Raw genomic sequence first — 26,800 nt, 5'->3', positions numbered from 1 at the left:
CAATATATCTATCTATCAATATCTCTATCTATCAATATCTCTATCTATCAATATCTCTATCTATCAATATCTCTATCTATCAATATCTCTATCTATCAATATCTCTATCAATATCTCTATCAATATCTCTATCAATATCTCTATCAATATCTCTATCAATATCTCTATCAATATCTCTATCAATATCTCTATCAATATCTCTATCAATATCTCTATCAATATCTCTATCAATATCTCTATCAATATCTCTATCAATATCTCTATCAATATCTCTATCAATATCTCTATCAATATCTCTATCAATATCTCTATCAATATCTCTATCAATATCTCTATCAATATCTCTATCAATATCTCTATCAATATCTCTATCAATATCTCTATCAATATCTCTATCAATATCTCTATCAATATCTCTATCAATATCTCTATCAATATCTCTATCAATATCTCTATCAATATCTCTATCAATATCTCTATCAATATCTCTATCAATATCTCTATCAATATCTCTATCAATATCTCTATCAATATCTCTATCAATATCTCTATCAATATCTCTATCAATATCTCTATCAATATCTCTATCAATATCTCTATCAATATCTCTATCAATATCTCTATCAATATCTCTATCAATATCTCTATCAATATCTCTATCAATATCTCTATCAATATCTCTATCAATATCTCTATCAATATCTCTATCAATATCTCTATCAATATCTCTATCAATATCTCTATCAATATCTCTATCAATATCTCTATCAATATCTCTATCAATATCTCTATCAATATCTCTATCAATATCTCTATCAATATCTCTATCAATATCTCTATCAATATCTCTATCAATATCTCTATCAATATCTCTATCAATATCTCTATCAATATCTCTATCAATATCTCTATCAATATCTCTATCAATATCTCTATCAATATCTCTATCAATATCTCTATCAATATCTCTATCAATATCTCTATCAATATCTCTATCAATATCTCTATCAATATCTCTATCAATATCTCTATCAATATCTCTATCAATATCTCTATCAATATCTCTATCAATATCTCTATCAATATCTCTATCAATATCTCTATCAATATCTCTATCAATATCTCTATCAATATCTCTATCAATATCTCTATCAATATCTCTATCAATATCTCTATCAATATCTCTATCAATATCTCTATCAATATCTCTATCAATATCTCTATCAATATCTCTATCAATATCTCTATCAATATCTCTATCAATATCTCTATCAATATCTCTATCAATATCTCTATCAATATCTCTATCAATATCTCTATCAATATCTCTATCAATATCTCTATCAATATCTCTATCAATATCTCTATCAATATCTCTATCAATATCTCTATCAATATCTCTATCAATATCTCTATCAATATCTCTATCAATATCTCTATCAATATCTCTATCAATATCTCTATCAATATCTCTATCAATATCTCTATCAATATCTCTATCAATATCTCTATCAATATCTCTATCAATATCTCTATCAATATCTCTATCAATATCTCTATCAATATCTCTATCAATATCTCTATCAATATCTCTATCAATATCTCTATCAATATCTCTATCAATATCTCTATCAATATCTCTATCAATATCTCTATCAATATCTCTATCAATATCTCTATCAATATCTCTATCAATATCTCTATCAATATCTCTATCAATATCTCTATCAATATCTCTATCAATATCTCTATCAATATCTCTATCAATATCTCTATCAATATCTCTATCAATATCTCTATCAATATCTCTATCAATATCTCTATCAATATCTCTATCAATATCTCTATCAATATCTCTATCAATATCTCTATCAATATCTCTATCAATATCTCTATCAATATCTCTATCAATATCTCTATCAATATCTCTATCAATATCTCTATCAATATCTCTATCAATATCTCTATCAATATCTCTATCAATATCTCTATCAATATCTCTATCAATATCTCTATCAATATCTCTATCAATATCTCTATCAATATCTCTATCAATATCTCTATCAATATCTCTATCAATATCTCTATCAATATCTCTATCAATATCTCTATCAATATCTCTATCAATATCTCTATCAATATCTCTATCAATATCTCTATCAATATCTCTATCAATATCTCTATCAATATCTCTATCAATATCTCTATCAATATCTCTATCAATATCTCTATCAATATCTCTATCAATATCTCTATCAATATCTCTATCAATATCTCTATCAATATCTCTATCAATATCTCTATCAATATCTCTATCAATATCTCTATCAATATCTCTATCAATATCTCTATCAATATCTCTATCAATATCTCTATCAATATCTCTATCAATATCTCTATCAATATCTCTATCAATATCTCTATCAATATCTCTATCAATATCTCTATCAATATCTCTATCAATATCTCTATCAATATCTCTATCAATATCTCTATCAATATCTCTATCAATATCTCTATCAATATCTCTATCAATATCTCTATCAATATCTCTATCAATATCTCTATCAATATCTCTATCAATATCTCTATCAATATCTCTATCAATATCTCTATCAATATCTCTATCAATATCTCTATCAATATCTCTATCAATATCTCTATCAATATCTCTATCAATATCTCTATCAATATCTCTATCAATATCTCTATCAATATCTCTATCAATATCTCTATCAATATCTCTATCAATATCTCTATCAATATCTCTATCAATATCTCTATCAATATCTCTATCTATATCTCTATCTATATCTCTATCTATATCTCTATCTATATCTCTATCTATATCTCTATCTATATCTCTATCTATATCTCTATCTATATCTCTATCTATATCTCTATCTATATCTCTATCTATATCTCTATCTATATCTCTATCTATATCTCTATCTATATCTCTATCTATATCTCTATCTATATCTCTATCTATATCTCTATCTATATCTCTATCTATATCTCTATCTATATCTCTATCTATATCTCTATCTATATCTCTATCTATATCTCTATCTATATCTCTATCTATATCTCTATCTATATCTCTATCTATATCTCTATCTATATCTCTATCTATATCTCTATCTATATCTCTATCTATATCTCTATCTATATCTCTATCTATATCTCTATCTATATCTCTATCTATATCTCTATCTATATCTCTATCTATATCTCTATCTATATCTCTCTATCTATATCTCTATCTATATCTCTATCTATATCTCTCTATCTATATCTCTCTATCTATATCTCTCTATCTATATCTCTCTATCTATATCTCTCTATCTATATCTCTCTATCTATATCTCTCTATCTATATCTCTCTATCTATATCTCTCTATCTATATCTCTCTATCTATATCTCTCTATCTATATCTCTCTATCTATATCTCTCTATCTATATCTCTCTATCTATATCTCTCTATCTATATCTCTCTATCTATATCTCTCTATCTATATCTCTCTATCTATATCTCTCTATCTATATCTCTCTATCTATATCTCTCTATCTATATCTCTCTATCTATATCTCTCTATCTATATCTCTCTATCTATATCTCTCTATCTATATCTCTCTATCTATATATCTCTATCTATATATCTCTATCTATATATCTCTATCTATATATCTCTATCTATATATCTCTATCTATATATCTCTATCTATATATCTCTATCTATATATCTCTATCTATATATCTCTATCTATATATCTCTATCTATATATCTCTATCTATATATCTCTATCTATATATCTCTATCTATATATCTCTATCTATATATCTCTATCTATATATCTCTATCTATATATCTCTATCTATATATCTCTATCTATATATCTCTATCTATATATCTCTATCTATATATCTCTATCTATATATCTCTATCTATATATCTCTATCTATATATCTCTATCTATATATCTCTATCTATATATCTCTATCTATATATCTCTATCTATATATCTCTATCTATATATCTCTATCTATATATCTCTATCTATATATCTCTATCTATATCTATCTCTCTCTCTCTCTCACCGCCACCACCTACGGCTCCTAGAACGCTTCCACCAGCGTTGTCTCCGCTCCATCCTCAACATTCATTGGAGCGCTTTCATCCCTAACGTCGAGGTACTCGAGATGGCAGAGGTCGACAGCATCGAGTCCACGCTGCTGAAGATCCAGTTGCGCTAGATGGGTCACGTCTCCAGAATGGAGGACCATCGCCTTCCCAAGATCGTATTATATGGCGAGCTCTCCACTGGCCACCGTGACAGAGGTGCACCAAAGAAAAGGTACAAGGACTGCCTAAAGAAATCTCTTGGTGCCTGCCACATTGACCACCGCCAGTGGGCTGATAACGCCTCAAACCGTGCATCTTGGCGCCTCACAGTTTGGCGGGCAGCAGCCTCCTTTGAAGAAGACCGCAGAGACCACCTCACTGACAAAAGGCAAAGGAGGAAAAACCCAACACCCAACCCCAACCAACCAATTTTCCCTTGCAACCGCTGCAATCGTGTCTGCCTGTCCCGCATCGGACTGGTCAGCCACAAACGAGCCTGCAGCTGACGTGGACTTTTTACCCCCTCCATAAATCTTCGTCCGCGAAGCCAAGCCAAAGAAAAAATATATATATAATGATATATATATCATTTTATATATATATATATATATATATATATATATATATATATATATAAAAAAGGAAAGAACCCCCCACTTTCAGCCAACTCTCCTAAGGAGAGTCATAAAGAAAAGAGAAGAAAATAAAGAAAAATAAAGCATACATATTAAAATCTAGTCAATATAAATCAAAATGTAAATATTCTGAATATAACAATCACCTATTAATAAAAAAATAGTTATCCACGAAATATGTAATTTTTTCCATTATTAAACAATATTTCATCTCATTATGCCATCTACTAATATCAATCATATTCTTATCTTTACATGTACTAACAATACATTTTTTCGCTACAGATAGCGCTAAATACACAAAAAAAATTGAAGTTTATATAGTCCCAAACCACATGGGGGAAAAAAAATTCCAACAGTGTTACCACATCTAAAACACAAATCTGATTCCTAAAGACCATATTTTTCAATTTTTCAGGTGTTAAATATAATTGATGTAAAAAAAAAATATAATTACTCATTGCATAACATGCATTTATCAATCTAGTTACACTATCATAACAAATATCTGACCAATCATCCTCGGAAAAAATAAAACCAATATCGACTTCCCATTTACCTTTAAATTTATCCCAACCCTTTTTATCCATACCATCCTGTAATATTTGATACATAACTAAAATATAACCCTTCTCTGGTACCCTCATTTAAAAAAAAGTCTCAAATTTAATCATTTCAGGTAAAATCATATCTCTACCGAACACATGTTTTACCAAAGATCGAACTTGATAAAAATACACTTGCGCTTAATCGTACTGTTTAAACCCCAAACATTAAAAGTAGCAAACTTCAACTTTGACATATCCACTAATATTACTAAAAACTAATAATATCAATATATAAAGACTCAGATCAACGTAAATATGCCCTCCAATAGGAGAAAAAGAAACCACAAATTAAAGTCTAAATAAAATAAAAATAAAAAAGATAAAAGAAACCCCCCCCCCAAAAAAAAACTACCTAAAGGTAGTAATCCCTAAACAAAAGTTGGGTGTGGATCACCCACCAGTGGCTGATGACTAGTAGAAAGAACATAGAGCAAATTTCTCCCTCCCCAGCCAAAGAATAACAACAAGATATCATAATGACATGAAAAGAAAGTAAAAATAAAAATTCTTCTATTCATCCAAGAGATTTCAGACTCGGCGACCCCATTTCAAGGAAATGGACTCTTTCCATTCCCATTTCTGCTGTTTCTTCCATTTCCAGAACCACCAAATTTTTCTTTAGGAGACAATGTTGGGCTACGTCTTTGTCCTCTTACATCTGGCAACGAGTCAGCAAAACTCGATGCTTCACGTTCATTCTCAAAAAACCAAGATTGAAAATCTCCACAAAACACCTTCAACATTGCCGGATAGCGAAAAGTAGACTTATAACCTTTACACCACAAAACTTCTTTAACTGGATTAAATCGACGCCGACCTCTTGACTCAAATCAGGATAGAAAAAACTCTACTATTCTGAATCATTAACGGGCTTGTCGTTGTCTCACGTTTTGCACTGCTAAACGAAGTATCGTTCTCTGTCCAAATAATTCAAACATCGAATTATCACGGGTCTCGGTGGTTGATTAGGCAGAGGTTTTCTTAAGGCTCTGAGTTCTTTCCAATACCAGACCTCCAGAGAAAAATTCCTGCCCCAGTATTTGTGGAATCCATTTGGTTAAAAAAACGAAGAGGATCTTGTTCTTCCATACCTTCTGGCAAACCAACAATCTTCACATTATTCCTTCTACTTTGATTCTCCAAATAATCTACTTTCCTCTCTAACTCCCTCTCACATTCTTGCAATTCTTTAATGGATTTTTCTACCTCCAACACTTTTTCTGTATTAGAAGCCACTTGTTGACATTTCAAAAAAGCAGCCTGAAATTGTTTAAAATCCTCAAGATGCTTCCACATGTATTTTAACTGTATCCAGTTCCAAACTGAGCCTCTGAGACATTTCATTCAGCATACGCTGAATGATAAGGCTTAGCTGTTTACATTGTAAGTCAGAAAAGCTCAGACTCTTGTGCAGTGGCAGATCCAGGTAACTGCAACTCCTCCTGCATCTCAAGAACAGTTTTACTGCGGGTCTGGACTCCCAGTGACAGCACCCCGACTTCCTCAGGGGGCCGATGCTGTTCTCCCCCTGCAACCCACTGTTGCTTCAAAAACTCACAAAAAAGACCAAAATATTCTGATTGGAGTATATCCTGGGGTATTTCAAGCAATGGAGTCGTCTTCTTGCGTGCCTCCTCCATTAAAGTCGGGAGGCTGCCAGGATCAGGATCCACATCGGGGGTACACGCACCTTCCTCCTGAGAATGGGTAATTCCAGCGATGTCCTTCTCCTGATGAGTAGTAGTCATTTTTTCAGCTCCCACAGGCAATCTCTGTGGTTTAGACTTGAAAGAAAGCAAACCTGAAATTGCAGCAGACTGTTTAGGCTCTAACTCTTCAACACTCTAAAAATGTAGTTTCTTCTGTACGTGAGGTTTTTTACCATTAATAGCCATAACAATTCCTTGATACTTTAAACTAAGTTTTAAAAAATTTAAACCTGAAAATAAATAGTTAAAAACGGCTTCTTAAAAGTCTGGCCAGAGAGGTCGAGATTACAAGTCTAGACTCTACGCCATCGTGCCACGCCCCCCTCTGTGGTGTTATATGTAATTTGTTTGTCCTTTTTCCTTGATGCCAATACAGTTCTTTTAGCTTGTTCTGTTTTAAGTTGTCAGGCTGATATTTTGTTTTTCTCCTAGTTCGTAATACTTTTGTTTTCATTATGTTCTTCTCTACCTTGTACGTGTGTAATATTTCGTATTTGATTTTTTTTGTCTGCCAGTTCTCTCCTTTTTGTTATAATCATCCCTTTTTACTAATTCCTTTTCTGTACTTACTATCTCTGTTTCCAATTGCTCTATTCCCCGATTGTAATCCTTTTTCATCTTAGTCACATCACTTGTATCCGCCCTCTAATGAAGGCTTTCTTTGCATCCCATAATATGAATTTGTCTTTCACTGATCCTGTGTTTATTTCAAAATGTTTTAATTTGGCGTTCAATAAACTTCCTAAATTCCTGTCTTTTTAAATAACATGGAGTTTAACCTCCATCTATATGTTCTTGGTGGGATGTCCTCCAGTTCTACTGCTAATAATAGGGGTGAATGATCTGATAGTAGTCTAGCTTTATACTCAATTTTCCTAACACTCCCTTGCATATGGGCTGACAACAAAAACATATCAATCCTTGAGCAAGTTTTGTGCCTATTTGAATAATATGAAAATTCCTTCTCTTGGATGTTGCCTCCTCCATATATCCACAAGTTTCATTTCTTACATTGATTTAACCATAAATTTGGCCACTTTATTCTTTTTGCTAGTCTTTTGTCCATTTTTATCCAATATTGGGTCCAAATTAAGGTTAAAATCCCCTCCTATCAATATATTTCCTTGTGTGTCTGCAATCTTCAAAAAAATATCCTGCATAAACTTTTGTTCCTCCTCATTGCGTATAGAGCAAATTCCAAAATTCTGAATATATCTGACACACTATCATTTCATACCTCCCTGCCAGATCTATTATTTCCCCCTCTATTTTGATTGGTATATTTTTGTTAACTAGTATGGCTACATCTCTAGCTTTTGAATTATAGGATGCTGCCTTTACGTGTCCAACCCAGTCTCTCTTTAATTTGTTATGTTCCACTTCAGTTTCCTGCACAAATGCTATATCTATTTTTCCTTCAATAAATGTAGTAGCCTTTTCCTTTTAATTTGGTTATGTATTCCATTAATGTTTATAGTCATAGTTCAACATGGCCATCTTGTATCTTGCATACACCTCTTTGCCACCTCCATCCCCTTTTTCCCCATTTTCATCTTAGTTTTCTCTTATTACACTTAATGTACAACACATTTAAAACATAAAGTACCCCCTGGAGTTCCCACATCCACTAATCCCTTAACCCCAAAAGTTCCTCCCTCTCTGAGTTGCCCCATATCCCTTGCTGGGCAACCACAACTCCCCTTTTCGTTTGGATTGCTATCTTGTTCGCAGCGTCAACTGATTTTGCAGTGATGGTTATTTCCCCCTCCACCCAGCCCTCTCCAGAAAACACTTTATTTTAAACACATATAACAAAGCTCTCATCTTTTCCCCCTTTTTCGTCTCTTCAGTTCTTTACATATACATTGTTTTTACATCTTTATTTATACTTTATCGCCATTGTTCATTCTTGTTACATCTCTTTATCTCTTCTCCTGTCCTGCAAACATTCTGCGAATTCTTGTGCTTTCTCTGGATCCGAGAACAGTCTGTTTTGCTCCCTGGGTATAAATATTTTATGCATGGCTGGATGTCTTAACTTGACTTTGTAACCTTTTTTCCATAAAGTTGATTTCGCTGTATTAAATTCCTTCCTCCTCTTTAAGAGTTCAAAACTTGTGTCTGGGTCAAAAATATTTTTTGACCCTTGTATTCCAATGGTTTATTATCTTCTTTAACTTTATTCCTTGCCCGTTCCAGTATATTTTCTCTTTTTGTGTATCTCAAAAATTTTACTTAAGATGGATCTTGGTTTTTGATGTATCTGTGGTTTTGGAACTAATCCTCTGAGCCTTTTCTATTTCCATTTCTTCCTGCATTTCTGTCATTCCCAGGACCTTCAGGATCCATCCTTTTATAAATTGCTTCATATCTTCCTTCTTCACCCTCCTTCAGGCCCACTATTTTTATGTTGTTTCGCCTACTATAATTTTCCAACATATCAATTTTCTGAGATAACAACTTTTGTGTCTCTTCAATTTTTTTGTCACTTTCTTCCAATTTTTCTCAAGTCATTTACTTCCATTTCTACAGCTGTTTTCCACTCTTCCACATTCTCTACTCTTTTCCCTATTTCTGTCATTACCAGTTCTAACCTTTGCATTTTATCTTCTGTTCTTTTCATTTTCCTTTTAATTGCATTAAATTCTAATGAAAACCATTCTTTTAGTGATCTCATTTGTTCAAAAAAGACTTTATCTATATTTTGTTCATCAGTTTTACCTTTTCTTTCTAGTTGTCCATCAGTTTTACCTTTTATTTCTCTATGATCTTGATCTTCTTCCTCTTCTTCTGTGTCCGTATCTGTGTTTGTGTCTTCTTCTCTTCTTTGTATCTGTGTCTTTTCTGTTTTTTCCTGATGAGCTGCCTGTATCTCTTTGTTGGGCCTCTTCTTGCTGGGTCTCTTGTTGCTGGTCCTCCCCTCCTGGGCTGCTTGTCTGTTGTGCTTCCTGTCGTTGATCTTCTTGTCGGTTATCCCTCTGTTTATCTCCCTCGTTTGTTTCATCGCTCCCTCTTCTGCTGGCTTCCTTGTCCTCCAGCTGAGCACCCTGGTGTTGGGTGTCCCTCAGCTGTTCGCTCTGTCACTAAACCACATCCTGATTGTTCCTGGATTTCATCTGTACACATTGGTATCCTTTCAGCAGTAAAGGTCTTAAATTCTAATGTTCTCTTCCCAAATTGATGTCTTTTTTCTTATGAGATGCTCTCTAAGACCAATTTATGTCCAAACTTTTGGTCATCTACCTCTTTTGGTAGCTTGACAAATATTTTTGGGTAATGATTCCATCACGTTCCTTAGCAGGATTCTCTATGCTACTATATCAAAGAAGTTGCTGTTTCTTTTTTCATTGACCTGAAACTATTCTCTCTCCACAAATGCTGCCTGACCTGCTGAGTATTTCCAAAGTGTTTTATGTTTATTTTTGCTTCATGCATCTTTGAACCAAAATTGTGGGTTTGATGTAGAAATTAGGTATTTTCAAACCTGATATCACTGTCGATCCTTGTGGAAGTTGCCTCCCCAACTCCTTCCCTCACATTTTACTTTGAGGCTTGTCTGCAGTTCTAAGTGGCCTGAGACTGTGATTCTAAAGTTGTCCCACTCAGGACAGCTTACGCTCTTCACCTGGTACAACCTGAAGATTGCCCTTGGTCTGCTTCATTGTTTTGTGACACTTCGGAAGGCTAAGGGCTTTAAATAATCAATGGTGTTTAAAAGAACCAAGTGGATTTATATAATTTTTATGTTTAATATTTACTATTTAATTTTTTAATGTATAGAGAACAGAAACTAGTTGATTATACTTAGATTTTCAACTGAGGTCAGCAAAGTGTTCAAATGAATGAGATGACAAGCTTGTCTGCAGCGTTGGTTGGGATAAAGCTGAACATCCACTCTCTCAGTTTAGTATATTTGCACTCTGCACCCACCTCCATGCTGAGTTCAGAGCAGAGCAAGAAGTCAAATTTGCCACCATTTGGCTTCCACCCCTATGCTCAGGCCCTGGTTACTATTAAGTTTTTCACTGAGCCTCAATGTATGTTTCAGACCATTTTAAAATGGAACCAAAGCAGTTAAATTAAATAATAATCTAGAATTGTATACTGTAGAACAGCCTTTCTCAAACTAGGTTCCGTGGAAATGAGAAATGACAGCGAGTAATAACAATCTACCTGTTTATCTTTAAATTACTTTTTACCTCTGTCTTTAATTAAATTCGTTTTGGGGAGAGACAAAATGGTGGCCATGGGGGAGGGGGAGCCAAACTAGACTCACGAAACCTGGGTCTTGAAAAGAAAACGAAACAGTGCAGCGACCAGTTTCATGGCTGCCAGAAATCCCATGGCAAGAATGCACCTTATCTCCACTGAAGGTGCCAAGGGCGCAGTCGCAACTCAGAAGTGTCTTAAGGAGCATGTGTGGTGTTCTCCAACACCCCAATTCTGCACAGATGAAGCTGGCAACTGTGAGCCAAAGTGATCTTGTAGTTTCTGGGAACTGACAGTGGCAGCATGAAGATTTGCAGCTTGTGTGAGGAGGGGACACCAAAGCACTGGTGACCTGCCTATCACTTGTGGTAAGTGAACAATGGGAGGAGTGTGTGACCGGCAATGTCTGACTGGTGGCCGGTACAGCTAAATGAGGCCAATAGAGAGTGGTGCCCAAGTGGCCAGGACCTTGCTGGGGAGCGAGAATTGGCAGGGGCACACTGGGCCGTGGTGGGGAGCAAGGGGTGCGGCGGCGGCCCAGGCCATAGCCAGGAGCGAGGAGTGCCGGGGGTAGCCTGGGCTCAAGGTCAAGGGAGCCTTACTAAAGCTCAGCCTAGGGCCAGGGAGGGGGAGGTAGTTCATCTGCTACTGGTGAGTTTATTTACTTTCTTACCATGCCTGTGTATATACCTGGTTTTTTAAACTGTAATTGACGATTGGGGTTCTTCAATTTCCAAGTGCTTCGCTAAAGGGTTCTGTGAGCTAAAAGGTTTGGGAAGCATCGGTGTAGATCCATCAATGAGTGACACTACAAAAGTATGCTTAATGATGATTTGTTGATACAATGAACAATAGATCAATTAGACCTTCATAATGCAGTCTCTTTTGGGGAAACTAATATGTCTCCATTTATATTTATCATTTTTAAAAAAATTTTCTGTCACAAAATTAACAGTGTATCATAACATCTTTTGAAACCAAGTGTGTTTGTATATTTACTTAATAATATAAAATGACAATGATGTCTTGTGAGGTTTGACAATTTTTTTTGTGAAATAATGATGTTTAAATATTGAGTAGTAATATTTTAACTTATGAAATTCACCTTGGTTAGGCAGTAACAAGATTTTGTCAGATAAAAGGATGATGTGGGGCATTTTTCTGAACTTGTTTTCTTTTGTTCCAGGTACAGCATTGCCACCATGAAGGTACATCTACATACAAAGTTTTGTTTCATTTGTCTACTCACTTTTCTCTTTCACCATTGTAACCATTGCCATAATGACCATGACCATGAACGGAATCATGATCCTACCACCAACCATGTTCCCAAGGAGCACCATCGACATGTGCATAATGAGTACCAAATATCTGAGGAGTCGTATCTTCAAAATAATCCCAGCAAGAGCTCTGTACGTAATGCAGTAAATAGACAAATATATTATATTCACAAATTGTTCAGTCATTATGGTGAGAGTGGCAAGTTGACTTTCCATGGTTTTGAAAAACTCTTATCAAATTTGGGTCTTGGAGAAGTTAAAGTTGTTGACCTTGACCATGATCATTCCCATTCAGACTTCAATCACACAGCACCTGACCAACCTATACCAGACCCCAAGGTGAATATTAGGCATTGCAAAAACTTTGACAGTAAGAATATACATACCACTGACCCCTCTCCTATTACTCACCATCAACCCCATCATCATCGAAGCACTGGCCATTCTGGAGGCTCACAGATTATTAAAGAGGGAGAACAGCTCGCTGACCCATTAGACCCTAACGCACCACAATACCAAGGCAAAAAAAGAACAAAGAAGCATACAAATCATAAAGGTATAGTGAAGCAGCCAGAAATAACATCAACTCCACTTCCTGATGAATCCTGGACTATTATGTCCAAGAATGAAGATAATATTAATAAGCATTTTCATGCTCCTGATGAAGAAATGGCTTCTCAACACAGAAGAAGAAAAGATTTGAGTTCCTCAAATTTGAATCACGAAGCTCACCAAGAACACAAATTTGCCCACGCTGAGGTAAGATTTGTTGGATCAAATTGTATAGACTGCCATGTTTTTTAAATATAAACTCTTCCATGAATTTAGAATGATTCACTGCATTAATAAAAGTATACTGTTTTTAGCAAGTTGCTGTACTTAATTTGTTGTTAATCTTGCTGTCTTTTATCTGTAGGTAATGTAAAGTTCAGTATTCATCTTAAGTTATTGTTAAAATGTAGGAAGTCTGATACTCAGTACTTTTTTTTGTGTGTGCTGTGTATTTGGACCACGACCCCGTAGGGCTGGATGGCAATTCAGAGTAGTGCTTGCAAATTATGCTTTTGATCAAATTTCAGGCAGAACCAAATTAAAATTGAAAACTAATGACAACCAAAATTTAATTAAGCTTCATCTGGTTTTGAAAGCAAAATAATGCTGACTGCTCATGTACCAGGTTAGTTTTCTGACGTGCTGGAAATGAGGAGCAATGGAGTGTAAAAGAGTAAGACAATATGAGCCTTCAGATTTGCAAATAAAATTACCCTTTCAGAGGGGGAAAAAAAGAGCATTCCAATAGATTCTTGCATATTTCGGTCTCTTTTATGGCTTTGACCAATGCAAGCAGTAGTTTCATCAAAAGAAAATATTCTCTTTCAAAATAATTTTTCCCTTGTGTGCTTTTTAATTTTTTGCTGCTTATAAAAAGTACCACTAGCCCTTCTTTTCAATGTAACATTGCCCTTGACCACCTTGGTTAACCATGACTGGTTTGTCTTTCTCATGAGTTAACAAAGAACTTAACAGTACAGGTCTTTCAGCCACAATGTTGTGCTGACCCATATATACCTACCAAAGTAAAACTAAACCCTCCCTATTTCATAACCCTCTATTTTTTCTTTCATCCTCGCGCTTGTCTAAGAGTCTCTTAAATCTTCCTGTTGTTCCAGCCTCTACCACCACCCTTGGCAATGCTTTCTGGGTATCCACAACTCTGTGTGTATAATATATATTGTATATATAAAAACTTACCCCTGATGTCTCCCCTAAATCTTCCTCCGTTCACTTTACACAGATGTACTCTAGTGTTTGCTACTTCCACTCCAGAAAAAAGGTGCTGGCTGTCTACCTTGTCTCTACCTCATAATCTTGTAGACCTCTATTAAGTTACCTTCCATCTTTTTTGGCTCCAAAAAGAAAAACCCAAGCTCTTCTAACCTTGCCTCATAAGATGTGTTTCCAATCCAGTCAACATCCTGGTTAAAATCTCCACTGCAACCTCCCCATTGATTCCACATCTTTCCTATAACGAGGTGACCAGAACTGAACACAATATTCTAAGTGTGGTCTCACCAGAGATTTATAGAGCTGTAACATTATCTCACCACTCCTGAACTCAATTCCCTCCACCCCCCCTCCCCCCCCATTAATGAAACCCAGCATACCATAGGCCTTCTTATCTGTGCTATCAACCTGCGAGGTGACCTTCAGAGGTCTTTGGATATGGACCCCAAGGTTCCTCTGTTCTTCCACATTAAGTATCCTACCTTAACCATGTACTCTGCTTTCAAATTTGACCTGCCAAAATGCATCACCTCACACTTATCCAAATTAAACTCCCATCTTCCACTTTTCTGCACAACTCTGCATCCTGTCTATATTCTGCCTCAGTCTTCAACACTATCTACAACACCTCCAACTTTCGGATTATCTGCAAACTTACTGGCCTATCCCTCTACTTCTTCATCCAGGTCATTTATACAATTCACAAAGAGCAAGGGTCCCAGAACAGATCCTTGCAGAACTCCACTGGTCACTGATCTCCAGGCAGAGTACTTTCTGTTCACTACTACTCCCTCCTTTCTACAGGCAAGCCAATTCTGTATCCACACATTGAAGTTTCAATGGATCTCATGACGTGACATTCTGAACAAGACTTCCTTGGGGGACCTTGTCAAATGGCTTACTAAAATCCATATGCACTATATCTACCAACCTACCTTCATCAATTTCTTTTGTTACTTCTTCAAAAAATTGAAGTAGGCTCGTCAGGCATGATCTTCCCTTCACAAAGCCTTGCTGACTATCTCTGAAAAGGCTGTAATTCTCTCAATGCTCATAAATCCTATCCTTAAGGATCCTCTCCATTAGTTTGCCTACTCCCAATGAAAAAATCACTGGTTTATAATTCTGTAGAATCTTCCTATCACCCCTTTTAAACAAAGGGACCAGATATGCCATTCTCCAATCCTTTGATACTGCCCTGTGGCCAAGGAGGATGCAAAGATTATCACCAACACCTCAGCAATCTCTTCCCTCTATTTCCATAGCAACCTGGGGTACATCTCATCTGGTCCTGCCGACTTATCAATACTAATGTTTTTAAAAAGATCCACCACTTCCTCTTAATTGCAGCATGTACTTTTGTTCTATTTTGACCTAACCTTGACCTAAGTCCCTTTCTCTGATGAAATTTGAAGTATTCATTTAAGACCTCCTCAACCTCTTCCAACTCCAGGCCCATGTTGTCTCCTTTATCCTTAAGTGATCTGACCTTCATTCTTGTTACCCTTCTGTTCTTCATGTAAGCATAGAACACCATGGTGTTTTCCTTAATCCTGCCAAGGCTTTCTCATGCTCCCTTCTAGCTCTCCCAAGTTCTTAAGTTCCTTTCTGGCTATCGAATAATTCTCATGAGCTCTTCTTGTTTTTTGCTTCCTTACTCAAATGTATGCTTCCTTTCTCTTAACTGGCTGCCTCACCTGTTTTTTCAACTATGGCTCCCTTTTCCTTTGTCTCAGTAGAACAAATCTATTCAGAACTCCATGGTCCCTAAACATCCTCCACATTACTTATGTGCTTTCTCCTGAGAACATCTGTTCCCAATTTACTCTCCTTACTTCCTGTTTCATCCCATCGTAATTAACCCTTCCCCATTAAACACTTTACAATTTTGTCTTTTTTTTAATCCTTGTCCATAGCTATGCTAAAGTTCAGGGAGTTGTGGTCACTATCACTGAAATGCTCCCCCATCGAGAAGTCTGCCAGCCGACCAGGTTCATTACCCAGTACTCGGTCCAGTGTGGCCTCTCCTCTAATAGGCTGGTTCAGTACATTACTGTGCCAGGAATCCCTCTTGACATTCATGACAAATTCTGCCCCATCTATCCCTCTTGCAATCAATATTTGGGAAGTTGAAGTCTCCCATAACAACAATACTGTTATTTCCAGTCCATTTCAAAATTTGCCTGCTAATCTGTTCCTCAGTGTCCATGAGTTATTTGGGGTCCAGAGACTAGTCCCAATACAGTGATTGTTCCCTTCCTATTTCTGATTTCCACCCACACTGACTCACTGTGGGATAAATTTCTACTGTGCATTTTAAATCAACTACTTAAATATCTGCCACGGCTCATCGACTAAACTATCTCTTAGATCACTCATCCATCCACTGTAGTCAACTCCATCTTCATACCCTTGTAATTGGCCATGTTTAAATTGGACATGGGGTTTTCGTTCTGCAAATTGTATCTGAAATTCAAACATGTTATGGTCACTATGGCTTCTGTGATTGTGCAGCTAAACCGGAAAGTCTGTAGACATTGGTGTAGTGCAAGACACAAAGGTGCTAGAAAAGCACAACAGGCAACTCAGCATCTGTAGGAAGTAAAGAGTAACCAACATTTCAGGCCTGGGTCCTTCTTCAAGGTATGAGCAAAAAAATGGACAGGCTCCTGAATAAAAAGATTGGAGATGGTGGTGGAGGAGGAAGGAAGAAGGGGAATGGAGATGGTAGCTCTCTGGAGAGGGAAGGGAGGGGGAGGTGAGCTGGAGGATGGGTGACAAGAATAAGGGAAAGTTAGAGACTCAGGGGAGGTGTTTAATCAAAACTGGAGGTTAATATTAATGCTGTCTGGGTGGAGAGCACCCAGATGTATATGAGGTGCTGTTTATCCAGTTTGCAGGTAGCCTCTGTTTGGCAGAGCATGAGGCCATTGTGCAATCTTTTGTTGATCCTTTCTCATTACACACAAACAAAGGTAAAAATAGCTTGATTCCAAGTAGGTTCTGTAATTTGACACTGCTAAAATGAGAAGTTGGAGGGACTAAGTGGGTGAACCAGCTTTCATTGAGAGAAATAGTCAATGTTTCAGATCAGGAGACTTTTTCAAGACCAAAGTCAGAAGGATTGATGGGGGAAATACAGAGGTGGGCAAAGAGGTGATGGGATACTGGACAGAAGAAGGTGTGAGAGGTAGAGAGACAGTTGGGGAGGAGACCACAAGGTGAGGATACTTTGAGGGAAAAGTGAGAAAAGGTCCGGGTCGGAAACAGTGAAGCCAGATCAGATTGGGGGTTGCCTAAATTTGGAAAGTTCAATGTTCATGCTGTTGTGATCTAGACCACTTAAGCAGAGTGCAATATGTTGTTCCTCAAGTTTACACTTGGACTCACCTTGTCAATGGGTGAGGCTGAGGACAGACGTGTCTGTGTTGAAATGAGAGGAATTTAAATGGTTGGAGGCAGGAGTTTTGGATTGCACCCAAAAACACAGCTGGTTCTAGGTAGTGCTTGCCCAATCTGCAGACAATTAAAATAGCATTGTTCCTATCAGCAATCTAAAACGCAATGGCATGAAAATTGAATTTTACAAATTTAGGTATTCCCCATTCTGATCAGGATCCACTGTTTTTTTTAATCTCTTGCATCATTAATCATATCAATAACAACATTCACAAATGATCATCACTAATATATTCAAAGGATCCATTGTTTCCATGTCTTTTACCTGCTCACTCTTCTCTCAAACCTCTTCCCCCACCCACCCCTACCCACCTGTCGCTTCACCTCTCACCTTCATTTGTCCAGTATCCTATAATCTCTTTGCCCCTCCTCTGCCCTTCCCCTCCCTCCACTTTTATGCTTGCTAATTCCCTTTCCACTTTATTCTCTGAAAAGAGTCCCTGCCCGAAACATCTCCATGGATGTTGCCTGACTTGCTGAATATCTCCAGCTTCTTTTTTGCTCAAATGCCCAGTGTCTACAGTTCCTGTGTTTCTCCAGGTTCTACCATGTACTGCACAAATAAGTAATCCTTAATCATCTCCACAGAGTTTTGAGAACACTCTTGTCAGTATTGTTTGTCCAGACAAAATGCAGATTAAATTTTTCCCATGACACTTGTAGTTCCATAAATGCATGCATTTCTATTTCACCATTTATGCTTTGGTCTATTAGGACTTCTGAAGAAACTTCATAAATAAAACATCAATGCCGTTGGTATTTTCCAACTAATCTCTCTGTAACTCTGCACTCCACACTGTATTTTTACTGATGACATGTTGGACTGCATCTGTATTTTGGTACATGTGACAATAAACTTGTACTATTCAGTATTTCCTCCCATACTGATTCCACATCATTATTCGCTAAGTCTATCATAATGAAGTTTCTCATGTCCATCAATGTTTTTGTCTCACTGCTCAATGGTACCAAGGCCTAACTGATATTCAGGGTTTCATAGATTTCACTTTTAAATTTAATGAATTTTCAGTAAATTGTGAACTAAATTCTGATGTATACTGAGCACTGGGATGTGAATGGCTTTGTAATACTTGGATATTTGAACAAACCTGCATCTCTATACAAAGTGCAGTAAAGAACAATAAAATGATTGTAATTTAAAACTCTAATTTAAAAAAAAGACATGCAGCTGGACTGTCAACATCTTGAAGTTTAATATTTTGGGTTTGAAGCTCAGTGGCACAGAATTGCCCACAACATTTAAATTCAATGCAATACATTTCTCGTTTCAATGATGCAGCACAACTCTGATTATCCAAAATTGGATTCTCTGAAATCCTCAATTTATCTGAATCTTTATTTTAAAAAAAAATGGATAAATAAGGATATCTGAAACAAATCAGAAATCCTCATTTATCCGAAATTTTTTTTCTGAGGCAAACTGACCGGAGACCTGAGGAATGCAAACCTCAGGCTTCCAGCGGCAGTGGGGTCTTTGGGCTCCCGGCAGAAGCAGGGCCTCGGTAGGGAGGTGTTGGTGATCAACAGCGGCCAGTATTTTTTTTGGTGAGAATTAAACATTATTTTAATACTTAAAAAGCCTTCCCTTGTTGTTTGTTGTTGCTACTACTGGGCTGTTTTTTAAAAAAACTGTCGGCCAGGTCTGACCATTTTGGATAATCGGAGTTGTACTGGAGGTAAATAAAAGCATCCATATGATATAATACACTTCGATGTATTTTCGATCCCAAATTTAATAGCTGTTTTTGAGTTGCCTTAGAACAATGCTTCACAACCTTTCACTTTCCTCTCACATAACACTTTAAATATTCCCTATGCCATAATTGTTCTATGATTAATAAGGGATTGCTTAAGGTGGTATGTGGGTGAAAAGAAAAAGTTTGAAAACCACTGTTTTAATCATTCCAAATTGATTTGTTATGTGCACAGTTTCATAACTCCAAAGGAAATGGGCCAGTGGCAATTTTTTCTCAAGCAAAATATTTCAGTAACAATTAAGTCTAGAGCAGTGATTCTCAACCTTCCCTTCCTACTCACATACCACCTTAAGCAATCACTTAATAATCACAGAACACATGACATAGGGAGTACTTAAAGTGGTATGTGAGTGGAAAGTAAAAGGTTGGGAACCACTGCCTTAGAATATATTGTAAAAGCTTTTATTTAAAAAAAAAAGGACTTCAATCTTAAAATCAGTTATCTTTATGAAATTGTACTTGATGAGTTCAACAGCTTGCCTCAATAGAATCAGAATTTATTGTCATGAACCTGTTTTGAAATTTGTTGTTTTGCAGTAGCATCACAGAGGCAAATATTGCTATAAATTACATTTAATAATTAAATTTGTACAAAAGAAGAGAAAATGAGGTAGTGTCTGCGGTTCATTGTCCATTCAGAAATCTGATGGCAGAGAGGAAGAAGCTGTTTTAATGACACTGGGTGTTCATCTTCAGGCTTCAGTACCTCTTTCTTGATGGTAGCAGTGTGATGAATTCATGGCCTGGGTCCTTGAGGATAGAGGGTGCTTTCTTAAGACAACGTCTTTCACATATGGCCTCAATGAAGTGAAGACTGATGCTCATGATGGCGCTTGTCAAGTTCACATCTCTCTGTAGCCTTCTGTTCTGTGCATTGCATCTTTCATACCAGACAGTGATGCAATCGGTCAGAATGTTCTCCACAGTACTCCTGTAGAAATTTGCAGGTCTTTGATGACATATCAAATCTCCTCAAACTTCTCACGAAGTATAGCCATTGGTGAGCCTTCTTCGTGATTGCATCAACATGGAGGCCCTAGGACAGACCTTCAAAGATGTTGACACCCAGGAATTTTGAGTTTTTATTCCTTTCTATTGCAGATCCCTCTGAGGACTGGTATGTGTTCTGATTTTTCCCTTCCAAAGTCTACAGTCAGCTCCTCATTTCTTCTAAAGTTGAGTGCAAAGTTGTTGTGACACAGCTAGCTGATCTATCTTCCTCCTGAACACTTCCTCTTTGCCATTTGATTCTTCCAACTTCTGTGGTGTTATTGGCAAATTTGTAGATGTCATTTGAATTGGGCCTAGCCATACAGTCATGGGTGCAGAATGAGTAGAGCAGTGGGCTAAACATGCCTCCTTGAGGTGCACCTGTGTTGAATATCAGTGAGGAGAAAACATAATTCTGATTCATATTGACTGTGGATCCAGTTGCAGAGGTGGGTGCAGATGGGCAGATTTTTGAGTTTGTTGACCAATTCTGAGGGTATGAAGGTGCTGAAAGCTGAGCTATAATCAGTGAAGTGTAGCCTGATGTACATGAGACTGTTGTCCAGGTAATTCAGAGCTGAGTGAGGAACCAGTGATATTGCATCTGCTGTGGAGCAATTGTGACAGTAGGGGAGTTAATTCTGGTCATGACCAACCTCTCAAAGCATTTCATCACAGTAGATGTGAGTGCTAGTGGGCAATAGCCATTGAGGCAGCTCACTCTGCCCTTCTTGGATACCAGTAAGATTAATGTCCTTTGAAGCAGGTGGGAACCTCCGACTGCAGCAATGAGAGATTAAAAATGTCTGAACGCTGGCTAGTTGAGACAGATTTTTAGGTCATGCCAGATGGCCAACAGAGCCTGACACTTGCAATGGATCACCTTCTTGAAGGATGTTCTGATGTTGACCTCAGATAGATATCACAGGGTTGTCAGCTTCTGCTGGGGTTCACATTGGTACCATTGAGTTCTCCTTTTCAAAGCAAGCATAAGTGATGTTCACCTCATCAGGTAGTGAAGCATCACAGCCATTTATGGTGTTTGGCCTCACCGTACCTATAAATTACCTGTACTTATTTAACTGTACTTGATTGTAGTGTGAAGTTTACATATTTGTTCTTTCTAGTGCTTGAATGTCTTCCAGCTGCTCCAAAGCTATGGCATGAGCACAAATTCTGGGATTTCTGCATTGGAGTTTACATACCTATGTCCTGCCTTGCTGTACCAAATAGACAGCAAAGCTTGCATCCACCATCCCGAGGAGCTGAGGATGGAACCAGTAGATAATCAAGATTCTCTTCTGCCAGGTGAGACAGCAAACATAAATTTTCATTTTCATTCTTAATGTATTCCTGATTACATGTGAGCTTCCAAGAGTTTCATTAAGAACATTCAATTATTTTTGTATTATATACTTGAGGTTAATAATAACTAATTATGATGACTAATATTGTAATAATAGTTAATAACTTTTCTCCTTTCACCCTTAACCCATGTCCTCTGGTTTCAGTGGAAAAAGCCTACCTGCATTTACTCTGAATAGCCCCCTCATAATTTTAAATACCCCTATCAAATCTCCCCATCTCAGAACTATTGCAGTCAAATTTGTCTGAAGCAAGTATGGATTGAATAAAGGAAATTATAATTTAAAATGTTCAGGACTGAATACACACTCTGAAATGAAGAGGGCCTTAAAAATTTCAAAAGGCCTAGAAATTGAATGGGCAATTGTTGTTTTGTAATAAGCATCCAATGTTTTTTTTTTGGGGGGTGGGGTGCATCACTATATATTTGGATTAACAATGAAATCCAATGCTGAATTATACTAGTTCTAGATAAGGTTTACTTCACTAGTATTTGACATATAAACCAATGAAATATAGTTGCATGTCACATAGGAGGGGGCCCAGTGGGAAGGGGCAGGTTTAGCCCAATGCCAGATAATAGAATAAAAACCCAGAATAACTGGTATTTGCAGTGTATAAGTAGGTAGCACATTGAGGAAATAATGTGTTTTGAGGCATGAATCTTGCTTTGTTCAAATTTAACAAAATTAAACCAGGTAGAGCCATAACATTAACTTGCAGCTGCTGTGTGCATTCAGTTGCCAATTGAATGAAAATGTAATTGGACCATTTAAACATAATGATAAAATGAATTCAGCATTCACAGCACTAACAAATACTTACCAGTCACGCTTTCACTTTGTTATAATAAATTTTATGATTTCTTCTTTGTTAAATGTGGCTGACCAGTTTTTAAAAAAGTTATTTGATTGACAGTTGCAATTACTTTAATTACAGATTAAAAATTTTACACAGAGGAAAGGATTTTTCAGACTGCCAAATGACACAACGGCAAATGAGAACGTTTAACATTTGTCATAGAATTATAAGAGAAAGAGGATTTGGTTCAAGACCCATTGCTGTTATCGATATCAATGATTTAGATGAAAAAACATGGCATGATTAGCAAGTTGTGAATGATACCAAAGTGATTGGTATTGTAGAAAGTGATTGCAGCAGGATCTTGATTGGTTGGGCAGGTGGGCATGAAATTTAATAAAGATGAAATTTAACACAGGTGTTGTATTTTGGGAAGAATGGGTAGGACTTGAATAGTGAATGGGAGGGATCTGGGGAGTGCTGTGGAGCAGAGGGATCTAGGAGTATAGGTAAAAATGGGTCGCAGGTTGATCGGGTGATTTTTAAAAAAAGACTTTCATCAATCAAATACTTTCATCAGCCAAACTATTGAGTATTGAAGTTGGTAGATTGTGTTGTAGTTGTATAAGATGTTGGTGAGGCCCCATTTGGAGTATTTTTCCTTTTGATAGATGTTGTTAAGTTGGAGAGGGTGCCGAGACTATTTAAGAGGATGTTGCCTGAACTTGGGAGCCTGAGATATAGGAAGTGGTTGAGAAGACTAGGGATTTATTGCTTGGAGCATAAGAGGATGAGGAGTGATTTTATAGAGGTGTACAAAATCATTAGGAGAATAAGTCAGGTGAACACAGTCTTTTGCCCAAAATAAGGGAATCAGTAACCAGAGGAAAGGCTTAAGGTGAGGGGAGAGAGATTTAACAGGAACCTGAGGGGTTACCTTTTTACACAGAGGATTGTGAGTGTATGGAATAGTCTGTTGGAGGAGGAGGTTGAGGCAGGTACTATTGCAATGTTTTAATAAAAAATTGACCAGTGTTTTTCTGATTCAATGTAATGCTGCAGATATTAATTTCCCCCATATTGTTGCAAAAAAGCATTATGTAGTGAAATAAGTCAGTATGTTGCATAATCCCCATCTGAAATTAGCTGCCACAAGCCATCATAGCCCTTTGAGTTTATTTTCAATATAGAAAATGCTGGAAATACTAAGCAGGTCAAAAATTATTTTGTGGAGAATGCAACAACTATAATTTCATCTTCCACAATACTGGGAAGATTAGTATAAATTAGTCAAGGAAAAGGCCAGGTTCATTAAGCAGCCAACATCATGAAGGATCCCTATCAGTCTGGTCACATTCAGGCAGGAGGTTCAGAAACCTGAATTCTGGCACCTCTAGTTCCAGAACAATTTTATTCTCAACCGTTATTAGGAGGGTGGGTGGAGAATCGTGGTTGTGGAAGTAAGCATGGAGATGGACCAACAGAAGAGTTCAACATCATGGTGTGCACAGAACTCGTTAGGGTGTGGGCGAAGGGGACGAAGGTGAGGCCTCGACTGAGGACATTGTTCAGTCTCTGAGAGGGGAAGGTTGGAGGTGATGGTGAAGACCAGGCAGGGGTTGGGGGGAGTTTCAGAGGGGTGGAGGGAGTCAGGAAGGGGAAGAGGATGGGGTGGATCAGGGGGTGGAGGGTCCAAGGGAGGATGGAGAGGGTTGGGAAAGTCAGAGGTGGGGGAGAGAGAGAGTCCTATGCACTCTCGGAGCCAGGGTAGGAGTTCTTAACGGAGGCTCAGTTCTGTAGGTCGTAGGGGCCAAGGTGGAAACCTACATCTGAAGCTTGGTTCTGTTGGTCACCAAGTTCACGATGTAATCTCATGTTGGTGACTCGATCCTGCAGGTCATTAGGGCCAAAACAGAAACCCATGTGTGGTCAAGTCCTGTAGGCTGGTGGGTTCAGGGTTAAAGTTCATGTCAGAGCCTTGATCCTATAGGTCACTGGGGTCAGGGTAGAGACCTACGTCAGGTCCCATAAACTGCCAAGGCCAAAGTGGAGACCCATGTGGGGGGACCCTGAGGCACCAGTCTTCATGGACAAAGCTTCCAATCCTTGATGGATTCCAGGTGCACAGAATCGGGAGTTGAATGTTTGGATCCAATAGAGGATGAAATGTAGGAGAGGTCTGTGGCAGATCATGGAGAGTGAGATATGGAGCTGTGGTAGTGAGAGAAGGTCTACTGGTACCTGTACGTCGAGCTGAGGGTAGTCCATAGGATATAGTGGGAGAAGCGAAGAGAGCAGGAGTCAATGCAGCGCAGGTACCAGGATCATGGTGGGGTTAAAACTGGAAGGCTTGGAACTGGAGCTGAAATCCACGTGGCACCAGAAGGCAGTGGAGGAAAGTAGCCAGGAAAGACACATGGATGTGGAATTGAGTCCAGGTGAGAACATTGTTATAGAGCTTGAGAGCAGCAGGCAGTGCAGATGGGGAGCAGAGAAAGAGAGACCACTCACAGAACTCCCTTCAAAGAGAGGAGAACTTCTTCAGGGCAGGCATCCCTTGAAGAGACTTTGCAGTGGATCAACTGAACTGAGTAAAACATGATAGCCTGCAGATGCTGTGATTATTGTAAACACACCAAAATGCTGGAGGAACTTGGCTGGCCTTTTCAGCATCAAAAGGAGACGAATGTATATTGCTGATGTTTTGACCCTGAACCCCTTCAAAGGAAAATCAGCTAAGGCAGAAGCAGGATGTATCAGAAAGTCTCAGAATTCAAACAATGAGGGAGGAATCCAGACCAACAAAAGGTGTTAATTGAATATGATAAGGGACTATGTGAGAATTTATCACGTCTGAATGAAAGGAGTCAGGGAAAGGAGAGACAACTGGGGAAGAAGGGGGGGGGGGGTGGGGGGCAGTCTTTGGCCCAAACATTATGGAAGGCACTGTATATGCCATTATCATCTGCTAACAATCTTATTTTGATGTGTTTGTGTAACCTAATATATTCTTCTGAATCAGTTGTTTCTTACACAGTTTGGATTTGGGGACTCCTCTCAATCACCATTATAAGCTTGTTGTCAGTGCTGGGTGTCATCCTTGTGCCAATCATCAATCAAGTTTGTTTCAAGTATCTTCTAACATTCCTGGTGGCTCTGGCAGTGGGGACACTCAGTGGTGATGCATTACTGCATCTAATGCCTCATGTAAGTAAAGTTTGAATTGACAGATCTGTTGATTTTTTTTTTTGTTCTGGCGGTCCATATGAGACTAAGTTTTATTCTGTAATTTCAACCTTTGAGTATTCCTTGTGGTATATATGTTCGTTTAAAAATGAACTTTTTTGAGGTTGTTAAATCTAACTTGTGATTTTTTTTGAGTTCTTAGGATATTTCTACAAGGTACAATATTAAGGTATTCAGATTAGTATTTATTTTTGATTAAGTTCATTATCTGATTGAACATCTACAATCCGACAAAATAGTGTCTCTGCAGACCATGCTACATGCACAAAAACATAATACACAGTTCATAAAGATCACATAAATAATCAAAATAAATATATATAAATATTTGGGATGTAATCCAATCTCCTTTGTATAAATCAAGAGTATATTCACGTTTGCTCCAAAGCAGAGCGTGAACTTGTGTGGTATTAGAGGCCTGGACTATCCTCTAGGCACACGAGTTTGAATCCACCACAGTAGTTGGTGAACTTAAATTCAAGTAGTAACATCTGAAACAAAAAATTGTAATGGTGATCATAAAAATGATTAGATTTTCATTGAACACTATCCATTTATGCTCATGTATTCAGAGAAAAAAATAGCTGCTCATATTATCTGGCCTGGTCTTGTGATTCCAGGCTCACCATTGTGGAGAATTATAAATTTCCCTGTGAGCCACTGAGTTCAAAGGAAAATTATCATACAGATGGTGCATCTCTCCATTTGCCATTTTAACGTAATTGATCCCAACTTGGATTTTTTTAAGCAACCACCATGCGAGTGATTACCCCTCTTGCACAAAGCATTAATTTTGTGACTTCCTGG

General features: G+C 37.3%; 1 protein-coding gene across 6 annotated transcripts in view; it reads left to right on the top strand.

The window, feature by feature from the left end:
- slc39a10 (solute carrier family 39 member 10) overlaps nt 1-26,800 on the top strand; it is a 76,154-nt gene that overhangs the window by 15,791 nt on the left and 33,563 nt on the right. For 3 of the 6 annotated variants that reach the window (XM_069934614.1, XM_069934616.1, XM_069934612.1), the window contains exons 2-4: nt 12,476-13,328; nt 21,709-21,889; nt 25,770-25,954. In XM_069934614.1, the coding sequence (XP_069790715.1) occupies nt 12,492-13,328; nt 21,709-21,889; nt 25,770-25,954 (1,203 nt within the window). In that variant the 5' untranslated portion in view covers nt 12,476-12,491. Of the gene's footprint in view, nt 1-10,854; nt 11,658-12,475; nt 13,329-21,708; nt 21,890-25,769; nt 25,955-26,800 lie in introns of those variants that run through there. The other 3 variants (XM_069934613.1, XM_069934618.1, XM_069934617.1) reach the window with 3 other exon arrangements.

The sequence above is a fragment of the Narcine bancroftii genome, chromosome 4, assembly GCF_036971445.1.
Source record: "Narcine bancroftii isolate sNarBan1 chromosome 4, sNarBan1.hap1, whole genome shotgun sequence".
NCBI classification, from domain to species: Eukaryota; Metazoa; Chordata; class Chondrichthyes; order Torpediniformes; family Narcinidae; genus Narcine; species Narcine bancroftii.
Note: the sequence above shows the minus strand (reverse complement) of the source record. Positions and strands in the feature narration are given on the sequence as shown.